A 20,876-nucleotide genomic window follows, 5' to 3' on the forward strand; every position below is an offset into this window, starting at 1 on the left:
ATTTAACATTACATAAATACAATTAATAAAAGTAGTATTAAATATCATTATATAAATACGTTACAGCATGTTCTTTGGTTTTTAGTGTTGTTGGAAGCAGAACACAGCAGTTTGTAAAAGTACTATTAAATTTCATAATATAATAAATATTTAAGTTCATGTTTTTAGGTTTTAATGTTGTTGTGAGCAGAACACAGCAACAGTTATAGTCTGGTACTGGTTTCACAAGGATCCAGAAGCACAGCCTAACACTGTGTTCATGGTCCATTGTCTCAACCACCAAGTACACAGACCTATTTAACATCGCATAAATACAATTAATTAAACTAGTATTAAATATCATTATATAAATATGTTACAGCATGTTTTTAGGTTTTAATGTTGTTGTGGGCAGCACACAACAACAGTTATAGTCTGGTACTGGTTTCACAAGGATCCAGAAGCACAGTCTAACACTGTGTTCATGGTCCATTGTCTCAACCACCAAGTACTCAGACTTATTAGTAAATAATAAATAAATAATTTTCATAATTTTGCAGCTGTATATATTTACATTACCTAGATACATTTTTGCTGACACGAGACAATTGGATTATGCTAAAGTTGTACACATTATATTAGCGATATACTTATGATTATAGTTTTTAATAGTTTTTTTATATTTGAGAGGAACACTTATGTTTGTGAAAATGTACAATGAATTGCTTCATGTGAACTAAAATACATTGGCATAACTTGTGTATTGATGGTGTAGTTAGATGTCATTTTTTTGTACACATGATCAATCAGTGTTCCATTTTCAGTGGTACATTCTGTTACACACTGAGAATAGCCTAGATTTTCCATAAACATAGACATGGCATGAGATTTCAGTTCATCATGGTTCCAATCGCCAATTAGAAAGATGTTATCTGACAAATTGCATAATGTATTGCATAATTGACTGATGTATTTTTGGAACAATGATAAACAATATTGTGGTGGTCTGTATATCACAACTATGATTATTTCAAGCTGGTTGAATTGACATATAATGCATTCTATATTTACACCTGAAATGTCTAAAATACTATAATCAGTATTATCTTTGCAGTACATTCCAACACCCCCATGTTGTTGTTGCTGAATTGATTTTAACAGGGGGTTGTCTGAACTGTAAGCAAGGCAACGTGGAGCACTATGAAACTGGTAACCTTCAATGTGAGTCGAATCACCTGATACATTTGCAGGTAGCCAAGTCTCTGTTACCGCTATACAAGGATAACTAAAGGATTGTGCTGAAGTAGTTAAGTCTAACAAATGACAATTTAGACCCTGAACATTCATTAAAAGAACCGAAAAAGAGTTCTGCGTTTTAATTGGACTGACATTATATAATGAAAATTGTGCCATGTTATTAATACATTCCTGGATATTACTTCTACAATAAATTGCTTTATCAGCAAAATCCTGAATGATTAACCCACTTAAAGTCTCTACTCGACTTAAAGCAACATAAGCCTGTCCAGGTGCAAAAATCTTTTTAAGTGATATAACTGCTTGTTTTACCGTTAGTCCCTGCACTTTGTGCACAGTGCAAGCCCAAGCCAATTTTAATGGAAATTGCCTGCGCAATCCTCCCTTGCTATTAACACGCTCCTCTTCCAAATTAATTGGTGTTGAATGTATGATATGTCTAGGTGGTGGTGTACACTTTCGACTATTTTGGCCAACTTTTTGATCATCAAACTGAACAAACACAGTTTTCACCAATGTGCTATTTTTATCATGTGCTATGTCTGTAACAGTACCACAGACACCATTCACAAGCCCATCAGTAACATCAATATTTTTAATTAGCATTACTCGTGCACCTTCTCCTATTAACAACTTTTCTGGTAAGCATGAATTAAATACTTTAGAAAAGTGTCCATTTTTAAGCTGCATTTTTCCAGTTTGCCGATTTTTTTCATAATCTTGTGCCTCTACACAAATATGTTCAGGGCAAGATGCAATAATTTGCTTAACATTATGCTCTTCTACCTGAGCATTTGTTGCGAAAATATGCAGCGCAGAAGATGTTTCCCCAGTTTCCCTCTGTTTAAGAGCATGTACATCCTGCAGTGATAATGGTGTAGACCTGTGATGTGTACGTAGTCTATTCAGAATTTCAGCAAAAGCAGAGTCTTTCTGTCTAACAATGGTGGTTAACTCTGACTTAGAAAACATGCCATTCCACAAATCTAATGGGGCATTTTCCAAGTATAGTGGCTTTCCCTTTACTGGAGGCAGCTGGAAAAAGTCTCCTACTGCAATTACACTAACTTTCCCAAAAGGAGAGTAGTCGCCTGTCTGCTTTATTTGTCGTAATCTACCATGAATGTAAGCTAGAAGACTGTGATTTACCATAGAAATCTCATCTATGATCAATATATGTAAATCACTAAATAAAACACGCAACGTATTCAATTTTTCTTCTCCTAAAGGTGTGTAGGGAAGTTTTACATCTGTCCCTATTGAAAAGGTAGAATGAATTGTACCAGCTCCCAAGTTAAATGCAGCAATTCCAGTAGGAGCTGTTAATAGCACTGAGACCTTGTCTGGAGCACTTGAAACCTGTGATAAAAGCCTGGTTGCTTCATAATGAATACTTCTAATTAAGTGTGTCTTCCCTGTTCCTGCACCTCCAGTAATAAACAAATGGAAAGGCTCTGGCTGTTTCCCTCTAACTTTATCTAAACACCATTGTCTAACTTGATAAAATATGTCTTTCTGCTCAGAGTTAAGAGACCTCAGCAGATTGAGAGCATCTGATCTACAAAGTACATTCAAATTTGGCTCAAAACTATGTTTTTTTACACTTGGAACAGATAAATCAGGAATTTGATCTACATGCTCCTCAGGCTCTACTGGTCTTTGTGTTTTTTCCTCCTGGCATTCTAAGCGCTCTGACTCTTGCTCCGGACACATCTCACACCATGCATCTTCTAAATTGCCATTATCAACAACAACATGCTGAACTTGAGAAAGAATTTCATCATCTTTTTCAAATAATTGCTTATTTTCATCTACTACATTTTTCACATTTTGCATTGAGCCATTTATTTCATATTGGCCATTGTGATAAAATAGTTCAAATGTTGGGAAGTCAGCTGGTTTTAAGTCATTTTCACAGCGGTATGGCAAGAATAATTGCAAAATACTTTGATAATATTTTTCCGGATTGGAATCAACAGAGAATCTTGCATACCTTACAACCGCTGGCTTTGACCTAGTTCTTTTTTTAACAAACCCTGCATTGTTTTGCAGCTGAATTTTGTCTGCACATTTCTCTGTTCTGCCCACAACACGATATTGAGACACAAATACTGCTATACACATGTCCTGAAAAGGGTCTCTTACTGGCCTTGCTTTATACCTATCAACATGGTTTGTCATCCACATGGCTTTTTCGGTGAGCTCATTTGACTGTGCTTTCTGCTGAAGCACTTTTAGTGGCAGGCTCAGCCGAACACAATTATCACCTGTGGGTATGTACTCTACTTTACGTGAAGCTTCTTTTAGATGCATATTTGTCAGTCTATACACTGCTTCTTGAGCACCTACATCCCGATTATGTAAATAAACACTGCCCAATTGTTGCAATGTGCCTTTTACATCAACATTGTTGTGCTTTGAAGCTTCACGATGGGCAGCACTTAATAACAATCCCATCTCCTTTTCAGCCTTGGAAATGTATGAAATGATGTATACAATGCATGCATATGCATCTACTATATATTGAATATCCATATTAGCATTCCAAGCCTTCAGTAAGTTTTTATTATAGGGATTTACCCACAAATCTGTAATTTCTCTTTTCAGAACAACTTGAGTTTTTCTGCCAGCAATGTTATAGGCCAGTTCAAACATTTCTTGGTTAATACCAATACTGGCAAACAACTCAGAAACTGTATTACAAGTATTTGTATCTGTAGATATAGCTGACCTTACCATAGCTAATATTTTTGTTGCCTGTTCTTTATTCATGACCTTATTTGAGACTTCACAAGCACATGTACAGGAAACTGCACTGCAACTGCACTTTTTAGTTGATTCCTCTTCTTTTGTTTTTCTAGAAATAAACGTTTTATTTGAAGGTGGTCGTGGAAAATTAAAACGACATACACTGTTGCGCTTTCGACACGTTTTTGAATGCCTCCTACTGTGCATTTGAACAGTTGAGACAATTTCAACAAGTTCATCGTCATTCCTTGGTAATTCAGATGATATATATTGGTCTATGAATTTTACCACATTATTGTCATCATCTTTATCAATTTGAGGAGCATTGTCCACCCAAAACATTGCATGTACATGGGGACTCCCTCTTTGCTGAAACTCAACACGATAAAAATAATCCAGTACTTTACCTATCGGTTGACTCGGTGACAAGATTACTTTATTTAAAAATGTATGCCATCTAAAATCAAACATGCGTGCTGCTATAACTGGGTTACGTCGCAATAGGCCACATTTATCTGCCCAATCTAAACTGTCTACACTATCAGTCCTGTTTTCCTGTTGCAGCATGCTTTCTAATAAATTGTCCCATCTCATATCTGCTGAACTGAAGGAACAAAAAAATGTAGGTATGCCAAGCTGCCTTACCATGGCAAACAAATCTTTTTGAACACCTGACCAATACACAGGAGTTCCTCTGATGGGTCGAAGAAACCTATAACCATCATCACAGTTCAGAAACTGCTTTAGGGTTTGCCTATCTTTCACTAACTCTGCAGAAAATTCCCTAGATGTGTTTGAATTATGGCCTTTGCGCATTGCTATTGATATACTAGATGAAACCTGTTCTACTTCACTCATATACTGAGCATAGAAGATGTATTCATTATTGTTAGCAAACCTACTATCTGCATTCAAAATACGATTGTTAAAATAGCGTGACAGTGTAAGCCGCTGATTTCTAAAATCATGAAATGTTGGACCACCCATTGGAAACAATGCTGGAAAACTTTTAGCCTCATTACTTTTGTCAGAAAGTAACCGAATGGGATTGTTACCTTCTGCAGGAGCTATGTTTAAAATATTATCATATTGATCTAAGATTTCTTGGCCTAAATCAACTGGCTGAAGACACGTATCCATAAACATACCATGCGTTTGTCTGTCATGTAAAGTCTCATCTGATTTGATGTGTGGTTGTTCTGTGTGGTCAGCTGTGAAATTGACATTATCTGCCTCTTCTGTGTCAACACAACTATGATTTGAAAGCGATGAGTAAATTTCATTTTCATTGATATTTTGTTGACTTGATTCTTCAAATTCATTTAACCAATTTTCGTTGTAATTTATGTTAGCATAATATGGGTTGTTTTTTTTCAAATACTGCAATGCTCTCTTTACATGCTCAGTGTTCACATATTTATATTCATAATGCCCTTTATATGTTAACTTACGTTTTAACTTAACACACAACATAGACCCCTGCATGTTAGCTCGTGGTAGCAAGTTTGTTGTATCAACAACATTTGAAGGAACACAAGTAACTGGTCCATGAACACCATTTTGTGCTCCTTTAGGTAAAGCTAAGAGCTTCATAAACGGAATATGTAAAGCTACCAAATGTTGTTCTAAACTGTTTAGACAACTGAGCTCTGGTGGTACTGTTTCAAGCTGCAAGTTATTTAAAACACTTTCTGGAGGCATTATACTTTGGCAGAGTTTAAAATCACAATTGTGACAAATCCACAACTGAGATTTGCTTGTTGCCAACCAGTTGCATGGAACATCACACCCTGGACCACACTTATGTAGATAATCTTCAGTGATACACTGCTCAGCTACTGCCTGCATTTCCTTTGTAGTCTTGTACTTATCAATTTTACAAAGAGACACTTGATGCTTAAAGAGCAACCTATGACAAACACAACATACGAAATCTGGCCCATTCCTTATGATAGAATTAAAGTCTTTTAAAACTTGAGAAAAACTTTCAAGATTTTGTTTTAAAACAGCACGTTTCTTTTTTACATTTTCCTGAACTGCACACCTAAACTTTAGGTTGTCAGCATATTTCACTTTACTGAATTTACGAACTGCTTTGCTGAATTCTGCGTCTGTAGCATATTTATCTTTACTGAATTTACGAACTGCTTTGCTGAATTCTGCATGAGTAGCATATTTATCTTTACTGAATTTACGAACTGCTTTGCTGAATTCTGGGTGAGAAGCATATTTATTTGTACTGAATTTACGAACTGCTTTGCTGAATTCTGCGTCTGTAGCATATTTATCTTTACTGAATTTACGAACTGCTTTGCTGAATTCTGGGTGAGTAGCATATTTATCTTTACTGAATTCACGAACTGCTTTGCTGAATTCTGTATCAGTCGCATATTTATGTTTGCTAAATTCATGGAGCTGTTGCCTAAAGTGTTCATTAGTAGCATATTTGCTTTTGCTGCGATTTCGAACATTAAACCTGTATTTTTCATCATTTGTGTATCTTAATTTCATACACACAATCAGTTTTGAACGATGACTGGTGTCTTTTTTGTACTTGTTGACATTATGCATCTTTATCTTGTTTCTATAGATTGTGTTTGTTTTGTAATGCACTTTCATTGCATTTTTGTACTTTTCTCTTATGTATTTAGATTTTATTTGTTTAGGACATTTTAAAACTGCTGTATGCTCTGTAGCTTCCTTACAATCAGCCTCAGTGATATTTAAACATCTCCTCTTTCTGTCTGTTTTTTCTATATCACTACCTTTGTGTTTCAGTGCACATTTGTTTATGTGGGGTTCACCTGCTGTTATCAAACTCTGACTACTAGCTTGATTGTTTCCTACAGAGCGTGTTTGCATAGGGCATGCATTATTTAACTCATGTATTTTACACAACATATGGCAATCTTGACAACTCCCACGTTTCACGCACACAACAGTTTCATAGTGGTTCCCATTTCTATGAACCAAATAAATTCCATCCTCTGTAACTTTTGAGCCCCTGCAGTTAAACTTCAGCCATTTATCACTAGTGTAAGTGTAAACATCTACACCTAGAAAATCTGCTGCAGCTTGGATTTCAATATCTGTTGCCCAACTTCCAACAAAATTCATTCTAGACCTCTCTAAGTACTCCTTCAGCGATGTGTAATCCTGTCTTATGTCTGTACTGTACTGAGCCTCATTAGCCTGCATGTGTTTTACTATAGCAAGTCTAAATCTACGGTGGTATGCTTGATTACCACTGACTACTTGTGATATACACCTGAAGAAGCAGTTTCCATCACCCACTATATTTTCTGTTTTACAAGGTTTTCCTAAATCCCCATACCTGCCTGGCACCATGCTAGACCTCTTTTCAAAACTTACATTCAGCTTATTACATATACCCTGAGCTACATCTTTACACAGTACACTAAACTGATACTTTACACTGGGCAATTCCTTCATGAAAGTAACATCATGTGTATCTTCAGATGAGTAAGAAGAACTAGAATCATCAACCAACATACACTCACTATTGTTACCAACTACTCTTTCCAAGCAACTTTCATTGTTTTCCAAATTACTCACAACAGGACAAATATCAACCCCCGTAATCTCAAAATCATTTGATTCAAGCAGTGTCTCTCTATCTAAAACCCACACATGCACCAAAGCAACAATGTCATGAAGTGAAGGAAAGTACAGAACAATGCTTTTCCCCTGACTGTTTGTCCTACCATACACATCTCGTGCGTGAGAATCAATCAAAGCAAACTGACCATTTACGTGAATTATAGCACAGGTCCTCTGATCATAAGTGAAAAAACATCTGTCATGCATTGAAAAGATTTTTTCTAGACCACTTATTAAACTATATGCAATGCCTGATCTGAGAAGTTCGCCATCCTCTACATTCACATCCCCTACCACAGGGTCACTAAATGTAAAAGTATATTCAGAATCATCAATTCTGGCTGTTTGTGGCAAGTCTGTTACAAGCAGATACTGGCTTTCACTACCATCAGTAATTAGTCCTTGTGTTTTGCAAAACGAATAAAATTTGTTTCCTGAAATGAGAACACTGTCCAAATATTTTGTATTCCACCCAATGACGTTTTTCTTTTCATGCATTACCATAGCTGCTAATGAATTAGCCACACATTGACGCCCACCGTTTCTCCCAAATCTAGAATGCCCTTGATGAAAAGAACCCTGGACACATCGAACACTGTTTATATCACACTGAACATCTGAATCATGGATAGCTTCCATTTTGACTAATTTCCTTTTTTTGGGGGTTTGCACAGTAGACTTTCCAGCTTTATCATTTGCCATCCTTTTCAAATTAACATAACACTCCTTCAGTTCAACACCTTCTGGAACACAGACTTTTTGTTCAGAGATTTTCACAGGACTTTCATGCATACCGTTAGCAGTACTTGGACAATGCATTGATGAAACCTGTTCATCAGCCAACCTCACCATTACACTAGCAACAGAGAACACCTTTGCTTTTAGCTTCTCAAGCAATGTTGTGAAAAACAGCATGGTTTCATTCAGACTAGTGTGAAATTGTGCTACACAGACGCCAAAGTCACACGGCAAACCAGAAGAATTGCAAGCGTTAAAATCCAAAACAATGAAATATTCATTGTGATACACAACTGCACAGTGATATCCATCTAAGTTTAACAAACAAGACTGTTGATCAAGCAATGTCTCTTGTAAAGCACTAGAAAACTCCAAGTAATCACAAGAACCATGTATTACTTTACCTAGAGAAACATCAGCCACTCTGTTGAAAGCATTATATCTACCAGCCAAACCCTTTTTAGGTTTCCTCTCCTCCAAAAGTATCCTTCCTTCATCACAAATTGAATCCATCACACCAGCCTTCCAAGTACACACATTTGACACTTTATGCCTAATAAGACCTAAAACACTACAAATCTCTGTTCTTTCATTGTTTCTGTCGAGCAACCTGAAATGCTTGGTACCACACACCAATCCACCAACTAATTTAGAATCGCAGCAGCACTGCACATCAACCACAGTACTCACAGTCTTGGGCGCACGCCTCATTCTGAATGACTTTTTCCGTGGCATCTGTAAAATAAAGTAAGACAATTTTCATTAATAAAATGCACTTCCAGTTACACTATTACACAATTTACAAAACATACCTCTTACAATTAGAATACAGATTATACTACAGATGCATATATAACATGGTGTGAACATTAAATATTATGTAGTTACATAAACTATAATTAAATGCTTGTCCAAAACATATTGTGTCTGAATAAACTATTAGCTAAAGGTTATCAGAATGCATCATGCATAATGACAGTTTAACCCTTTGATACTTTGCCTTTGCACACCGCTTCTAATTCACAACATGGGTCAAAAATGACCCATACATTTTTAATATATGATATATATTTGCAATAAATTAAGTGATTCAGAACTTCAGAATCTCTGAATTAACTTGTTTTTGATCACTATACATCCTTATTTAAAATGTTTCCGTCTTTTTAAATAAAAGCCCTGTTTGTATAATGCACACATGAGTCAAAAAATACCTGCATTCATTTTCTTTGTTAATTCATGTTAATTCATAAGGGTTTCTTTAGCACAATTTTTTATTACTTTATGAAGAAGCAGCTTTTATGGTTTTACATTGGGTTACACACATCAGACACAACCCACATTTACCATTTCACAACTCAGCTCAGCTCCCATCACACAGCTAACTTAGTATTGCTTTTAACATTATAACACACACACACATGCTGTCAGGTTTTTGGGGTAGTGAAGCGGATAGACCCAAATGCAGATACCATATGCAGTGGAACTTTAAATAAAGCATCTTTAATATAACTTTACAAGTAATTATTATTATTAGCTAGTTATAGTTAGCTAACTATAACTAAAAATGATAGTTAACTTTTAGTTAGAATGACTAAGTACATTAATGTCTATTATTATTATCTGTGTATAAAATTTATAATCTTTTTTTTCTTTAAATTTACTGTTATTTACAAAATCTAAATTTTGCAGATTTCTTTTTTCTACTGAATATTTTTAAACTGTTATAACTTTACCACATGCAGCTAAATGGCATACTGATGTATTTAGCTAAGAAGTTAGCTAAGCTTACTATAATAGTTAACTAGCTACAGTAGATTTAACTAACTAAAAAAGAATATGTACAATAATAATAATAATATAGCTTGAGAATAATAATAATAGCTTGTAGGAAATGTACTCACTCGCATGGTAACCTAAACCTAATCATATATTATGCACAGTTATATTTCACTACTGGAGTCAAATATTTAAGGTAATGTTATGGTAAAACATTACTGAGGTGTGTGACGGGAGCTGTGCTGAGCTGTGAAATAGCAAATACAAAAGCTGTTTTCTCATAAATTAAGACAAGTAAAAATGAATATTTCTGCTAAAGAAATCCTCAGCCATACATGATTTAACACAGAAAATGAATGCAGGTAATTTTTGACCCATGTGTACATTAGAGGGGTGGTGATACAAAAAAAGCTTTTATTCAAAAATATATAGAAATTTAAAACTTACACAGCTCACAATTGACCCATGCTGCACATCAAATTATTAAAACATACTTTTTTACCTACTGAATTCATTTAGCAAACAAATAATCTCAATAATTAAAAAAAAATCAAACACATACAAAAATGTATAGCCATCATTTTGGCTTGTATTAAACCAGTAATAATTCATTACAATGTATTATTTTTGCAGTTAAAACTTGACTAAAAGTATTTACTTATTAGCTTTACATTTATTTATTATTATCTGCTACACTCATCACTACATTGCCACATCATAGAATAGAATTTATCTGCATTTGGTCACCACCCCCCACTTCACCCCCACCCCTGTCTGTGTGTGTTGCCCAGTTAATAGTTATGCTAATCGCCCAATCAGACTCAAAGAGTGTCTTGATGGCGGCCACATTCCTTTCTCAGCTACAACAATGAGCCCTTTTTAATCCCCTCTAGGTGACAACAGCACAGTGATGGGTGCAGGTAGCAGGTTACTTGGTTAGAGAATGTGCACATATTGCACATATGTGCAAAATATTATAGTAACTCACTATTAAACAGATTATTTTCTGTATTTAAAACAAATAGTTGAAATTGAGAACAATAAAAAAATTATTCATATTTAGTTTATGTGAAAGGTTCCCTTTCCAACGTGCATGAACAATAACTAACAAAACAAGTACTTTACCAATTATGTTATAGATTTTTTTGTAAATAAAATCATGTATTGTAACATAGTTGTATTGAAAACTTGACCTTTTTTTAACTTCAATTTTTTGTAACAAACATAAATTCAAATTAAAAACTCTTTGCTCAGCCAACATGGCCACTTACAATGGATATTTACTGTAAAAAAGATTGTATGTAATTTAAATACTTTACCACTATGCAGACTTTGACCCACTAATAATTAACAACATACCAATAATCCCTCATATTAAAAAGTATAGTACATCTTGGATTCTGCATGAAACTTTCTCAGCTTACTGTCACACACATCTCTATAGAGGTTGGTGCTTAAACTTGCATGACTACAATTAAAGCAACAGCAAATAACTCAGCTAGTATTTTAGAATAACTTATATTAAATTTTACACACACACATAGGGGAATTAAAAATAAATATACCATACCTTGCACTTAGACTCTTTGTAGATTAAAGTTGTCACTGGGGATATTACTTCAGCAGCAGCAGAAATCCCTGTTATATGATAATAGAAAATAATTAATTTTAAACAATTTATCAGCAAAAAAATTAACCTTTATTACATAATGTCTTCTGAACTACAATAATACCAGCAGAGCAACAGCAAAGAACCCACTACTAATTTAGAACAAATTTAGAATAATTGTAATTAAACCATACAGCCAAAACAAAGATCACATACCTTGGATAAAGAGTGTTGGAAGAGTAGTCTGGAAGTTGGAAGTTGTCTCTGATAAAATCCCTTCAGCAACAGCAGGAGAAATTCGCAGTGCACCTTCCCTCCAAAAGCAACTGACTAATCTGACCAGTTGACCAACACCAGCTTTTGACTAGAAATCTGCCACTCCCACACCTGGTTGACACACCCCCGTCCACTCCTTCCACCACACCCACACCTGGTTGGCACACCCCCATCCACTCCTTGCACCACACCCACATCTGGCTAACATCCACCCCCTCAAACCCTCTCCTTCCCAAACAATCTTTATACTCTTGTCATACAGTAACTCACAATGTAATAATTTATTTATATTGTTAAAATAAACCATAGTGAAATACCTTCTCATCACTAAAAATAACATTTACTTTGTAACATACATTCCATTAGCATATACAACAGCAATTGGAATAAAATATTATATGTTAATATAACTCTATTAAACAAATTAAATGTAATATTCTTTAACTTTAAATTCTTTGTAATGAACTCACTCATGTTTAAAAGATTCAAACATGCTCTATTCTACAAATCAATGGCACTTTAAATAAATGTTTATCTTAATATCATATAAAAGGTTGATTAAATAAAGATAAAACGTTTTTTTTATAAATCATACATCTAATTTCTTAGAAAACACAGAATATACAAACCTTTACAAAAAGCAAACTTTTTCTTTCCAAATGTAGACAAAACCAAATCACTGTTTTCACCTGAAAAACACACACCCATCAAAAACACCTAAATACATACATAAAATACAGAAAATATTCTGAAATATCTGCATTTTACACTCATTTTATGCGTATGTTGTCAAACTACTCCTAGGAAATTTGTTGAATTCTCTTGGTATTTGGCAAAAATAAACATTAAACATATCTGATGACAAATTGTGAAAGAATTGTTGATATCTCAAACAAGGACTAAATGGCAGACAGAATTTTTGAGATGCCCCATCAAAACAGGAAGTGAATACATCTTGGTGCTAGTAGGTGTTTGAGGAGGTTACAATAGTTTAAAACTCACGAAACTTTACAGGCCTGCTTGATTTATGCTGTACTTTGATCTGAAATTGAAATTTCATATATATATATATATTTTATTGCATTTATTGCACCACCTAGGTTTCAATGCATATTTGATATTACGGGAATGCTCAAAAACTCTTAAAAAATTGGCCACTACAATATAACTGCACATTTCATGAAAAATCACACATGGGTCCAACTTTCACAATTTTCTCGGTTTGGCCCGGTACGATTTGCGCTGTTATGCGAGGGCCCTACGTCCCCCTGTGACAGGGGGACAACTCGTTATTTTTATTTTTAAACTTCGCGCCCATTTTTGAGGCCTTTCTGATACTCGAAAACTCTTGCATTTTGGCACAGACATCAAAGCCGGTGAAAAATTTGAAATTTCACAGTTCCTGGGCTTGGGCGTTGATCAGGAGCTCTATAGCGCCCCCAAACGTTGCTAGTGGCCGGGATAAAGTTTGTCCAATGTGCACCAACTTTGGTACACTCATTGACCTCATTATACCGATCAAGAATCACTTGGATTTATTTGACTCGGCCTAACAGGAAGTCGGCCATTTTGGCAGGAAGTCGCAAAATAAAAAGTTTCCTGTGGTGTTTTGGGTGGGTTACGATGTTCGAAAACTCATAAAATTTCACAGGCATATTGGGCATAGGCTGTACTTTGATGTAAAATTGGAATTTTTCATATTCATAATTTATCAGCTCTCTAGCGCCACCTATTTTATATGACATTTATAGAAAGCTTTTAGCCTCTTCTAAATAAGCAGACCCAATAATGCCTTTAAATGATTTCGAGAAATGTAATCGTTTTTCTAATGTGGAGCTAAATGACTCTACAGCGCCCCCTATTTGGTTTAGGCTAATAAATTAGCGGTAGCTGTCACAAATTTTCCCCAATGTTCAAGATTTTTGGTAGAAAAATAGATATTACGATGCCACACATAATACCCATTGGCATGTATTAGCTCCGCCCAACAGGAAGTCGGCCATTTTGAAAAATGTTAAATTTTTACACATTTTTCACGAACTCATTCGAACTCCTCCTAGAGTCTTTGTCAGATTACAACTAAATTGTCTGTGGATAGTCTCCAGACATACGTGGTGCTAAATTGCGAAGGAATAGTTGATAGCTGAAACGATGACGTAATGGCGGGCAATTGATTTAATGGAGACACAACACTAAACCAAATAGAAACATTAGCATGGTCAGAATACAGCTGCTTGGAAATTCATGAAACTTGGCAAAAACATAAAAGACATCATTACACACATTTTCAGTGTCGATAGGATTGACTCCGCCCAAAAGGAAGTCGGCCATTTTGAAAAACGTGCATTTTACACACATTTTTTGCATACTTTGTCGAACTCCTCCTAGGGAATTTGTTGAATACTCTTGATATTTGTCAGCAATAAACTACTACCATCCGTGATGATAAATTGCGAAGGAATAGTCGATATCTTAAACGAGGAAGAAATGGCGGACAGTTGAATTGCTGGAGATACCCCATTAAAATAGGAAGTAAATACATTCTGGTGTTGGTAGGTGTTTGAGGAGGTTAAACAGGTTGAACACTCACGAAACTTTACAGGCCTGCTTGATTTAAGCGGTCCTTTGATTAAAAATTGAAATTTCATATATACATATTTCATTGGCTCTATAGCGCCACCTAGGTTTCAATGCATATTTGACATTACAGAAATGCTCAAAAACTCTTGAAAATTGTCAGATTCCATAAGATCTAAAAACACTTTACAAATATTATGATAATTTTTTCATGTGTAGCTAGCGGACTCTATAGCGCCCCCTAATTTATTCGTTTAATAAATTAGCTGTGGATGTGTCACAATTTGTCTAATCTTCTCAAATTTTGGTAGGAGCGTAGATACTATGACTCTGCACATATTTGCAATTGGTTTGTATTAGCTCCGCCCAACAGGAAGTCGGCCATATTGGATCATGTAATATTTTTACACTTTTTTTCACAAACTCATTTAAACTGCTCCTAAAGTCTTTGTCAGATTACCTCTAAATTAGCTGAGAATGAACATCAGACACAGTTGATGAAAATTGCCAAAGGAATAGTTGATCGCTAAAACGGTGACGTAATGGCGAGCAATTGATTGAATAGAGACGCAACACTAAACCAAAGTGAAACCATGACACAGTCACAACACAGATGATTAAAAATTCATGAAACTTGGCAAAAACACAAGAGACATCATTAGACACGTTTTCAGTATTGGTAGGACTGACTCCGCCCAACAGGAAGTCGGCCATTTTGAAATATCTGAATTTTGCATACATTTTTTGCGTATGTTGTCAAACTACTCCTAGAAATTTTGTTGAATTCTCTTGGTATTTGGTAAATATAAACATTGAACATATCTGATGATAAATTGTGAAGAAATAGTCGATATCTTAAACGAGGAGGGAATGGCGGACGGTTGAATGTTTGAGATGCCACATCAAAACTGGAGGTTGACACATAGGTAATGCTAGGAGTTTTGAGGACGTTATAAGAGAGAAAAGCTCACAAACTTTGACCGGCCTGCTTATCTGAGGCTGTTGTTTGATCTAGAATTAGAATTTCAAATACATGTATTTTAACAGCTCTATAGCGCCACTTTTATTTTAAATGGGTATTTCACATTTTTGGCAGGATAGAAAACTCTTGAAAATTACCACACTTAATAAGACCTCAAAATTACTTTCACCGGTTTCTCGGTTTGGACCGGTACGATTTGCGCTGTTGTGCGAGGGCCCTACGTCCCCCTGTGACAGGGGGACAACTCGTTATTATTATTATTATTAGGGCCCGAGCACCGAAGGCGCAGGCGAAGCCTGCACCGGAGGTGCAAAGCCCTATTGTTTTTGGTCCGTTTATTATTATTTTTATTTTTAAACTTCGCGCCCATTTTTGAGGCCTTTCTGATACTCGAAAACTCTTGAATTTTGGCACAGACATCAAAGCCGGTGAAAAATTTGAAATTTCACAGTTCCTGGGCTTGGGCGTTGATCAGCAGCTCTATAGCGCCCCCAAACGTTGCTAGTGGCCGGGATAAAGTTTGTCCAATGTGCACCAACTTTGGTACGCTCATTGACCTCATTATACCGATCAAGAATCACTTGGATTTATTTGACTCCGCCTAACAGGAAGTCGGCCATTTTGGCAGGAAGTCGCAAAATAAAAAGTTTCCCGTGGTGTTTTGGGTGGGTTACGATGTTCGAAAACTCATAAAATTTCACAGGCATTTTGGGCATAGGCTGTACTTTGATGTAAAATTGGAATTTTTCATATTCATAATTTATCAGCTCTCTAGCGCCACCTATTTTATATGACATTTATAGAAAGCTCTTAGCCTCTTCTAAATAAGCAGACCCAATAATGCCTTTAAATGATTTCGAGAAATGTAATCGTTTTTCTAATGTGGAGCTAAATGACTCTACAGCGCCCCCTATTTGGTTTAGGCTAATAAATTAGCGGTAGCTGTCTCAAATTTTCCCCAATGTTCAAGATTTTTGGTAGAAAAATAGATATTATGATGCCACACATAATACCCATTGGCATGTATTAGCTCCGCCCAACAGGAAGTCGGCCATTTTGAAAAATGTTAAATTTTTACACATTTTTCACGAACTCATTCGAACTCCTCCTAGAGTCTTTGTCAGATTACAACTAAATTGTCTGTGGATAGTCTCCAGACATACCTGGTGCTAAATTGCGAAGGAATAGTCGATAGCTGAAACGATGACGTAATGGCGGGCAATTGATTTAATGGAGACACAACACTAAACCAAATAGAAACATTAGCATGGTCAGAATACAGCTGCTTGGAAATTCATGAAACTTGGCAAAAATATAAAAGACATCATTACACACATTTTCAGTGTTGATATGATTGACTCCGCCCAACAGGAAGTCGGCCATTTTGAAAAACGTGCATTTTACACACATTTTTTGCATACTTTGTCGAACTCCTCCTAGGGAATTTGTTGAATACTCTTCATATTTGTCAGCAATAAACTACTACCATCCTTGATGATAAATTGCGAAGGAATAGTCGATATCTTAAACGAGGACGAAATGGCGGACAGTTGAATTGCTTGAGATACCCCATTAAAATAGGAAGTAAATACATTCTGGTGTTAGTAGGTGTTCGAGGAGGTTAAACAGGTTGAACACTCACAAAACTTTTCAGGCCTGCTTGATTTAAGCAGTACTTTGATTAAAAATTGAAATTTCATATATACATATTTCATTGGCTCTATAGCGCCACCTAGGTTTCAATGCATATTTGACATTACGGAAATGCTCAAAAACTCTTGAAAATTGTCAGATTCCATAAGATCTAAAAAACACTTTACAAATATTGTGATAATTTTTTCATGTGTAGCTAGTGGACTCTACAGTGCCCCCTAATTCGTACGGTTAATAAATTAGCTTTGGATGTGTCAAAATTTGTCTAATCTTCTCAAATTTTGGTAGGAGCGTAGATACTATGACTTTGCACATATTTGCAATTGGTTTGTATTAGCTCCGCCCAACAGGAAGTCGGCCATTTTGAAATTTGTGTAATTTTTGCACATTTTTCACAAACTCATTTAAACTGCTCCTAAAGTCTTTGTCAGATTACCTCTTATTTCACTGTAAATGAACAACAGACATATTTGATGATAACTGCCAAAGGATTAGTTCATCGGTAAAATGGTGACGTAATGGCAAGCAATTGATTCACTAGAGACGCAACACTAAACCAAAGTGAAAACATGACACGGTCAGAAAACAGATTATTGAAAATTCATGAAACTTGGCAAAAACACAAGAAACATCATTAGACACATTTTCAGTATTGGTAGGACTGACTCCGCCCAACAGGAAGTCAGCCATTTTGAAATATCAGCATTTTACACACATTTTTTGCATATGTTGTCAAACTACTCCTAGGAAATTCGTTGAATTCTCTTGGTATTTGGTAAAAATAAACATTGAACATATGTGATGATAAATTGTGAAGGAATAGTCGATATCTGTAACAAGGACGAAATGGTGGACGGTTGAATTTTTTGAGATTCCACATCAAAACAGGAAGTTGACACCTAGGGAATGCTAGGTGTTTTGAGGAGGTTATAACTGAGAAAAGCTCACAAAATTTGATAGGCCTGCTTAACTGAGGCTGTTCTTTGATGTAGATTGAAAATGTCAAATATATACGTGTTTTTAGAGCTCTATAGCGCCACCTATACTTTAAATGAATATTTGATATGTTTAACTGTATAAAAAACTCATTACCACACACAATAATATCACAAAATTACTTTCACCGGTTTCTCGGTTTGGCTCGGAACGATTTGCGCTGTTGTGCGAGGGCCCTACGTCCCCCTGTGACAGGGGGACAACTCGTTATTATTATTATTCTGCCTCTTTGCGTCCATTTTTGAGGCATTTCCGATACTCGAAAACTCACGCATTTTGGCACAGACCTCAAGCTCGGCGAAAATTTTAAAGTTCCATAGAGGCTGGACTTTGGCGTTGTTCAGGAGCTCTATAGCGCCCCCAAACGTCGGCAGTGGCCGGGATGAAGTTTGTCCAACGTGCACCAACTTTGGTACGCTCATTGACCTCCTCATAAACAACAAGAATCACTAGGTTTTATTTGACTCCGCCCAACAGGAAGTCGGCCATTTTGACAGGAAGTTGCAAAATAAAAAGTTTCCCGCTGGGTTTCGGAGGGGTTAGGTTTGAAAACTCCTAAAATTTTACAGAGCTATTTGGCTTAGGCCATACTTTGACCGTAAGTTGGAATTTCATAAATTCGTCTTTCATCAGCTCTCTAGCGCCACCTATTTTATATCATATTTATGAAAAGCTCTCAGCCTCTTGATAATTGGCAGATTCAATAAGTCTTTGAAATGATTTAGGAATATTTTGTTGTTTTTCTCATGTGTAGCTAGAGGACTCTACAGCGCCCCCTATTTTGTTTAGGCCATTAAATTAGCTGTAGCTGTCTCAAAATTTCTCCAATATTCTCGATTTTTGGCAACAACATAGAAACTATCATCCCGCACATATTACCTATTGGCTTGTACTAGCTCTGCCCAACAGGAAGTCGGCCATTTTGAAATTTGTGGAATTTTTACACATTTTTCACGAACTCATTCAAACTCCTCCTAGAGTCTTTGTCATATTACCTCTAAATTTGGTGTGGATAGGCTCCAGACATACATGGTGATAAATTGTGAAGGAATAGTCGATAGCTGAAACGATGACGTAATGGCGGACAATTAATTTAATGGAGACGCAACACTAGACCAAAGTGAAACCATGACACGGTCATAAAACAGATGATTGAAAAATCATGAAACTTGGTAAAAACACAAGAGACATCATAAGACACGTTTTTAGTATTGGAATGATTGACTCCGCCCAACAGGAAGTCGGCCATTTTGAAATATGTGCATTTTACACACATTTTTTGCATACTTTGTCGAACTCCTCCTAGGGAATTTGTTGAATACTCTTGATATTTGTCAGCAAAAAACTACCACCATCCGTGATGATAAATTGCGAAGGAATAGTCGATATCTTAAACGAGGACGAAATGGCGGACAGTTGAACTGCTTGAGATGCCCCATTAAAACAGGAAGTGAATACATTCTGGTGTTAGTAGGTGTTTGAGGAGGTTAAAAAGGTTGAAAACTCTCAAAAATTTACAGGCCTGCTTGAATTAAGCAGTACTTTCATCTGAAATTAAAATTTCTTGTATACGTATTTCATTGGCTCTATAGCGCCACCTAGGTTTCAATGCATATTTGACATTACGGGAATGCTCAAAACCTCTTGAAAATTGACAGATTGCATAAGACCTAAAAACACTTTACAAATATTTTGACAATTTTTTCATGTATAGCTAACAGACTCTACAGCGCCCCCTAATTCGTTTGTTTAATAAATTAGCTGTGGATGTGTCAAAATTTGTCTAATCTTCTCAAATTTTGGTAGGATCGTAGATAGTATGACCCCGCACATATTTGCAATCGGCTTGTATTAGCTCCGCCCAACAGGAAGTCGGCCATATTGGAATTTGTAATATTTTTACAAATTTTTCACAAACTAATTTAAACTGCTCCTAAAGTCTTTGTCAGATTATCTCTTATTTCGCTGTAAATGAACAACAGACATATTTGATGATAATTGCCAAAGGATTAGTTGATCGGTAAAACGGTGACCCAATGGCGAGCAATTGAGTCACTAGAGACGCAACACTAAACCAAAGTGAAACCATGACATGGTCAGAAAACAGATTATTGAAAATTCATGAAACTTGGCAAAAACACAAAAGACATCATTACACACATTTTCAGCATTGGTAGGACTGACTCCGCCCAACAGGAAGTCGGCCATTTTGAAATATCTGCATTTTACACACATTTTTTGTGTACATTGTCAAACTACTCCTAGCAAATTTGATGAATTCTCTTGGTATTTGGTAAAAATAAACATTGAACATATCTGATGATAAATTGTGAAGGAATAGTCGATATCTCAAACGAGGACGAAATGGCAGATGGTTGAATTTTTGAGATCCCACATCAAAACAGGAGGTGAAAACCTAGGTAATGCCAGGTGTTTTGAGGAGGTTATAACGGAGAAAAACTCACAAAATTTGACCAGCCTGCTTATCTAAGGCTGTTGTTTGATGTAGAATTAGAATTTCAAATACATGTATTTTAACAGCGCCATAGCGCCACGTGTATTTTAAATGGATATTTCACGTGTTTAACAGGATAGAAAACTCTTGAAAATTGGCACACTCAATAAGACCTCAAAATTACTTTTACCGGTTTCTCAGTTTGGCCC

General features: G+C 35.9%; 1 protein-coding gene across 1 annotated transcript; it reads right to left on the reverse strand.

The window, feature by feature from the left end:
- Nucleotides 1–33: 33 nt before the first annotated feature.
- Nucleotides 34–12,112, reverse strand: LOC125780983 (uncharacterized). The gene is made up of 3 exons (XM_049463506.1): nt 11,945–12,112; nt 11,690–11,757; nt 34–9,078 (listed from the first exon to the last, which is right to left on the reverse strand). Exon 3 carries the CDS (start codon nt 9,076–9,078, stop codon nt 676–678), a length of 8,403 nt encoding a protein of 2,800 aa, XP_049319463.1. The 5' UTR covers nt 11,690–11,757; nt 11,945–12,112; the 3' UTR covers nt 34–675.
- Nucleotides 12,113–20,876: the final 8,764 nt, after the last annotated feature.

The sequence above is a fragment of the Astyanax mexicanus genome, chromosome 14, assembly GCF_023375975.1.
Source record: "Astyanax mexicanus isolate ESR-SI-001 chromosome 14, AstMex3_surface, whole genome shotgun sequence".
NCBI classification, from domain to species: Eukaryota; Metazoa; Chordata; class Actinopteri; order Characiformes; family Acestrorhamphidae; genus Astyanax; species Astyanax mexicanus.

Coding starts and splice junctions, on each gene's coding strand:
- LOC125780983 (XM_049463506.1), bottom strand. CDS start 9,078: ATGCCACGGAAAAAGTCATTCAGAATGAGGCGTGCGCCCAAGACTGTG.